Source organism: Chenopodium album, chromosome 17 (genome assembly GCF_948465745.1).
Source record: "Chenopodium album chromosome 17, dcCheAlbu1.1, whole genome shotgun sequence".
Classification (NCBI taxonomy): domain Eukaryota; kingdom Viridiplantae; phylum Streptophyta; class Magnoliopsida; order Caryophyllales; family Amaranthaceae; genus Chenopodium; species Chenopodium album.
Genome location: NC_137850.1, coordinates 42291751 through 42298257, shown reverse-complemented (window position 1 = coordinate 42298257; position 6507 = coordinate 42291751). Strand labels below are relative to the sequence as shown.

General features: G+C 30.0%; 1 protein-coding gene across 1 annotated transcript; it reads right to left on the bottom strand.

Annotated features, from left to right (window-relative positions):
* Positions 1–300: 300 nt before the first annotated feature.
* Positions 301–2515, bottom strand: LOC145588041 (glucan endo-1,3-beta-glucosidase 14-like). The gene is made up of 3 exons (XM_081644680.1): positions 2317–2515; positions 953–1974; positions 301–536 (listed from the first exon to the last, which is right to left on the bottom strand). The coding sequence occupies exons 1-3, from the start codon at positions 2411–2413 to the stop codon at positions 447–449; spliced, it is 1209 nt and encodes a 402-aa protein (XP_081500806.1). The 5' UTR covers positions 2414–2515; the 3' UTR covers positions 301–446.
* Between the last annotated feature and the right edge of the window lie 3992 nt (positions 2516–6507).

Sequence of the window (6507 nt, the reverse complement as noted above, 5' to 3'; positions counted from 1 at the left end):
AAACATTTGGGGTTGCATTATGTGGTTATACATATAATTTCTTTGATTTAATTTTATGGCTAAATCCTATTTTTTTTAGGATATAATCTGATCTGGCTTTAACACCTCTTATATACCTCCAGGAACACATAGAGGTAGATACACTTAAGGGTAGTTTTTTTTACACCTTGTACCCCAGTGTATATAAATTTTTTTAGTCTAGCTCGGCCCATGATGAATGTTACTTTGCCAATCCAATACGTTCTTTAGAAGTTGGGGAGGGGTATACACAGAAATTTCTTCAATTAAAGTCAGCAGCAGTCAGGCCTTTCAGAATTTAATTAGAAATTTTGTATTTGTACAAAGAATTAATTTCATACACACTTTATAAAATTGCATTAGCTCTAAAGTTCTCCATGTACACATATATAACAGGCTAAACGAATTATAAAAAATTCCCCAAAAAATTAGGAGATTACATTCAAAAGTATTGATGCCGTGCATATTGTAATTAGAAACAAGTAGGAGCATCCAAACCACCCTTGCGCCCCAAGTGCCTGCAATTACAAGTTTTTCAAATATTAATTATATTCACAATAAATTAAAAGAATATATATATACACAAAGAAAACAATTTAATTCCATTTTACCAAAAAATTAAAATTTAAGAATTAGATCTTAGCAAATAATCAAGTACCACGTTGTTTGTGGTACCGAATTTTATCTTAATTCATAAGTTTAATTTGTAGTTTTATAAAGTTAGGTCAGATTTTGGTACAATTGTCAATTTTCAATTTTGGATTTCATACGTGAATCATTAGATGATAAATAGTATAATTTATATATAATTTAATTTATATAGATAAACTATGTAAAGATTCAATAGTTAATACTAGCAACAATAACGAACAAGCCTTTATCAATTGTAGCGAATAATTGATAAAAAAATAAAATAAAAAATAACGAATGGTACCTTTAATGAAGGAGCTGAATTGATGCCAGTAAAACCAATATGATAAGCAACGCTACCATCAGGCTTAAACAACCCAAAGTTTCTCTCAGAAGTTGGTCCAGGCTTCAAATTTTCATTAAACAAGGCAAAAATATATGCCTTAATAGGTGTATGAGGTTTGTAAGGTGTTCCTTTCTTCTTGTACAACAACTTCTTTAGATTATAATTGTAAGTCCTTGCATTTTTCAACGTAGCTCCGACCTCGTTCGGATCCCCCTTGGAAGCCCACCCGGTCTCGGACACGATCACCTCCATCTTAGTGTACCCTACCTTCTCTAGTGCTGCATAAGCTGCATCAATTTGTGCCATGAACATGTTATCATAGTGAAGTCTCGTCTTTGTGTCGAAAATCCCAGGGTTTTTCTTAAATAGGGCATAGTTTACATCAATATGTGTAGGATCACTAATGTAGGCTAAAAAAGGGTAGGCATTTATGTAAAAAGGGGAGCCAACTTGGGAGAAAAATTGTAAGAGTGGCCTCATGTAAGGCATTATTTCTTCCCTAAATGCCCCCGCTGAGGGAGGGAAGGACGTGGCGAACACGGCCTCCGAGTGTGGGCTAGAGAGTTGGATTGAGTTGGCTAGTTGAAGGCGTTCGAGGGCTAGGTACATGTTTTTAACCGCGGGTACTAAGGCTTCCCATAGGTCTTGTCCACCCGTGCTGCCTAAAATTTCGTTACCTACCGCGATTCCAACGATTCTAGTCTTGGGAACAAATGGTTCTATGTTCTCTTTGATCCAATCCACGGCGCGTTCTCCATTTGCTGCTATGACCTTCAAGAATTCGTTCCCTAGTCCTACTATTATTTCAATTCCACTATTTGCAAACGCGGTTAGGACACTATGATCAGCGTCGTAAATTCTTGTGTTCTTTATTTTCGCGGCTTTGAGGAGGGTTACTACACTTTCTGGAGGTGGGAGGTTATCGGCTATTCTTCCGTAGTTTACACCGTATGTTCCAGTGAATGCATTTGCCGTTAGAGCTGCAAGAAGTAAGGAAAAAAAAAAAAAAAAAAATTTGAGTTAGTATTTAAAAAATAATTAAGCAAGAACAAAAAACCTAACAAAACATGCATATGCATGTAATTCGTTGGTTCAATTCCAAGAACTAGTAGCCACAAATAAACTATAGAACATGCTTATTCCCATAACATGACATCTTAAAGAAACTCCAAATTTATTACATTGTGATATACAGATTATACCGCTCTAATTAAAAATAACCCAAAATGTACCCTAAATTTATGTAATTGGCTACCCGTGTTATCTACTTTGGTACATGAAACTAATGATCCAAAAATGCAAATGAAGAACGACATACATACCACGATGAGAAAAGAAAGCGAGGGAGAAGAGGAAGCAAGAAATGAACCCCATTTGATTGAAGGGCTTGTGATTAACACTATTGATAAACCATTCCATGTATAAATAGAAGAAGTGTTTATTTGCAACGTTTTAAAGGCATGTGGAAATAATTAAGGAAGTCTAAGTTATAATATTGAACATAGGAAGCTAAGAAGAGGTTTCTTTGATGAAATGCAATTAAGAAGTTGGAACTTATGGATATTGTGTACAAAGATTCCATAAGTATGAGAAAGAAATTAAGATTTTTTGGATCATTTGTTAAAGGAGACTTGGAATCTTGTATTAAGAGTATATAAGTTACCTTTCTAACAAAGGTATACCTTTTCAATAAGGCAAATTAAAGGTGAACTCAATTTTGGGTTTAAGCTTATGTCCTCTTCATGAATATTCAATTTTCATGATTTCGTCCAAACTTTCTAAGTTTGGAATTTTTATATTCTTATTCTTTTCGTGGGTATACTTTTAGAATTTTATGTCAGGTCAAACTTGCTGAATTCCGCCTAAGCTAATGATGTCGGTTAGTACGGAGTAGATGTATGCAAAGAGTCAAAATATTTATATTGATCTTTCCAAAAAAAAAATAAATAAAAATAAAAATAAATTATATTGAAATATTTGCAATGTTTATGTGGTGGCTTATACAAGTTCAAGAAAAAATAGTGAATACCCCCCTCCTCTTCACAATAAATATAATATTAATATTTTTTATTTATTAATATTAACAATACATTTGACATGTATTCTTCACCCGTTTCATCATATTAAGAAGGGATATTCTCCTCCGTGTGTGTTTGGTAATTTGGTGAGGGATATCCTTCTGCTCGCTCGTGGATGTCAGCTCTTTTTCGTTTGTTAGTCGGCCGGGCAATGAAGTTGCCCATAGCTTTGCAAAGTTAAGTTTTATTTATAGTGAGTATCGTGTTTGGCTTGAAGAGTATTTCATTGAAATTCAGGGGGCTTTATGTAACGATATTGAACTCTTGGTGAATTAAAAATACAAGCTATATGAGACACACGCTACGCGTGTATAATATAGGAAATTTATTATTTTACTCATAAAATTGTTATTATAGATTTATTTTGAAAATCAATACTTACGTAAACTTTACATTTAAGAACGAAAATTTTTTTTTGTCAATAGCACATCTACTCCACTTCGTGTACCTCAATTAACCTTAAAAAATATTGTTGGTTGTTGAGTTTTTTATATAAAAGATTGAAAACTATAGATTAAACATCTACGATAATAGTACGTATATAGATTAGATAGATGTATAATTTTTCCTTTTAATTTTTTTAATATTTGTTATGTTTTTTTTTTTTTTTTTTTTTTTTTTTTTTTTTTGTAACATAGATGAATGTGGTATATGTTGCCTATATTGGATTTTGTTTTTGAGGGAACTATATTGGTATTAATTTTCTTATTTTAATAAAATTATGATATAGTTATCTTTTAACAAAGTTTAACGTGGTTTTTTTTCAATAAAAAAAAAAGTAAACATGGTTTCTGTGTAGGAATTTTTTTTATTTTTTATTTTATTTTATTTTATAAAAAGTAGATAATTTTGGTTTGTTGTTAGTGATAGTAATTCTGGTTTGTGGGTAGTTAGTTTTTTTATTTTATTTAAAAGATTTTTTTTTTTTTTTTTTTTTTTTTTTTTTTTTTGTGAGTAGTTATGAATTTTTTTTTTAATTAATTAGTTAATAAGTAATTTTGTAAATTGAGAAGGGCATTTTGAGGAAAGATAAATTTATCACCCAAAAGACCCTTTCTCTTTATATAGTAGTATAGATTTATTTATTTTTTTTTTTTTTTTTTTTTTTTTTTTGTGAGTAGTTATGAATTTTTTTTAATTAATTAGTGAATAAGTAATTTTGTAAATTAAGAAGGGCATTTTGGAAAAAAAACAAATTTATCACCCAAAAGACCCTTTCTCTTTATATAGTAGTATAGATGAGCTAAGCTACGGTTTTTGTCAAAAAAAAAAAAAAGACATGTATTCTTCACCTTCAAAAAAAAAAAAAAAAAAAAAAGAATACTTGTATTCAATAAATATCAGTTTTAATCAATAAAAGTCACAATTAATAAATTCACATTACAATTGGTAAAAAAAAAAAAAAAAAAAAAAAAGAATACTTGTATTCAATAAATATCACTTTTTTTTTTCAATCAAAAGTTGCTACCCTTTATACTTATTAGTTTCCACTAATTAAAACTGATACCTATCACAAAAAAAATTATTTTTGTCTCCCTTGCTTAGTCCTTTTGTATCTTAGCTTGCTCACAAAGCCATTTAGAAGATAATATAAAGGGCCTTCATTTGAGTAATTTCTATTGATTAATGTAGAACTCCTTGATTAATCGAGCAATATTTTTCTCTTTTATCAAAACCCTTCTGTTTCTTAATATAACTGTTGCAATTTCTCTGTTATTATAATTTTATTATTAATACTCCTTATATTCTTGAAAATCTGACTCATTTTTCATTTTTAAAGTGTTCAAAGAGTTCGAGTTTTCACTTTTACCTATACTTTATTCCATTTTAGCCAAGCAAATATCTCGTACATCTATCGATCATTAATCCCCCTTACCTCACAATATTTACTCGTTTTCTCTTACTCTATTCACCTTTTATTACCAACATCACTCACCTTTTACTTCATCTCTTTATGTTACCTTCTCCACATTCTTCTTACACTTACATATTTCAAAAAATTTATAGATATAAAAGTATACATAATGAAATTATCAAATTTTCGTGACCGAAAGAAGAATATCTGATCTCTTTTATCAACAATCATTTTTTTTTTTCGGTTTTTAAATTATCTAGCTCCTTTGGCTCACCATCTAATAATTAATTATTCAATAGCACGCGTGGCAACTTTTCATAGGGAGTGAGATTGGAAACTATAAGGAGTATAATTTACTCCATAAGACAAAGTATTTATCTATTTTTCATGTGGCTAATATTGTGTTCTAGTACCTCCTGGAGCAGTGAGTGAATCGAAGCACATTATTGAACAAATCTATGGTTAAATTTAGAGACATGATCTACTAATTAGGAAGATAAATCATCATGAATCAAATTTTATACTTCTATTTTGAGGAAATTACACGATTTTTTATTGTACGGTATTGTGCAATATCCATAACTATTATTGTAAAAGTATGCCATGCCTTACTATTGATAGAAATTATACATTGATACTCATTTCAACCATGTGATTTCATTATCATTTACCATTTTGATGGTGAGTAATATTATTTATAGTCCCAATAAGTGTGCAGCCTTAGATCTCTCAATAACATGGAAAAATATTCTCCGTTAAATTATTAGTTCCTATACACTCGAGAGCATGATTTGAATAAATTTTTTATTTCATCTGATTTGTTCATATGAATTGTGTAAAATTAATATTTCTAATTATAGATACTTCTATTTTACTCCTATGTTACTTGGACTCGAATATCCATGCCTGACATGGAAGAATGTCTAAATGTCCGACTTGGCTATTTTGAGAAGGAAAAAAATTTATGATTTTGAACTAAAAATGAAGTGTCCAAGTGTCTTACCCATGTCTGACTATCGAAAGTCCAACACGAGTATAAAGATGAAATGAAGAGTCCGTGTAACATAGGCTTATTCTTTATGATAATCAGGACTGCGTTTAACATTTTTCTTATCTAAAATAGAGAGTTGATAAGCTTTCATATATACTCTTCCAATCCCTAGGACAAGTTGCTCCGATAAGCTAGCTTACTTCTTGTGTTACTTCATGCTAGCTAAACACCTACACTCCATAACATAATCATTTCACAAGTGCTTTTTAATTATTCTAATTTCTTATAATAAGCAATAACCCTTACTACTTGAGGAAATTTACCCTTTATTTGTTGTTACAAAATAAAACTATCACCTTTTGGCTCTATTCTACTTCCCATAATAGAAAAAGGGTGGAACATTACATAAGAAAATCCTCAAGATTTTCCAGAATTTATTTTCCAGGTGTTTTCTTCTCCTACTTTTCTTACTTTTTTAAAAATAAGCATATCACAATTATTTTACTAAAAAAAAAAAAATACTAATTCAACTAACTATTCTGTTTTTTGAAGTATGAAATTTCATGTTTTGTTCTCTTTGATTTTTACC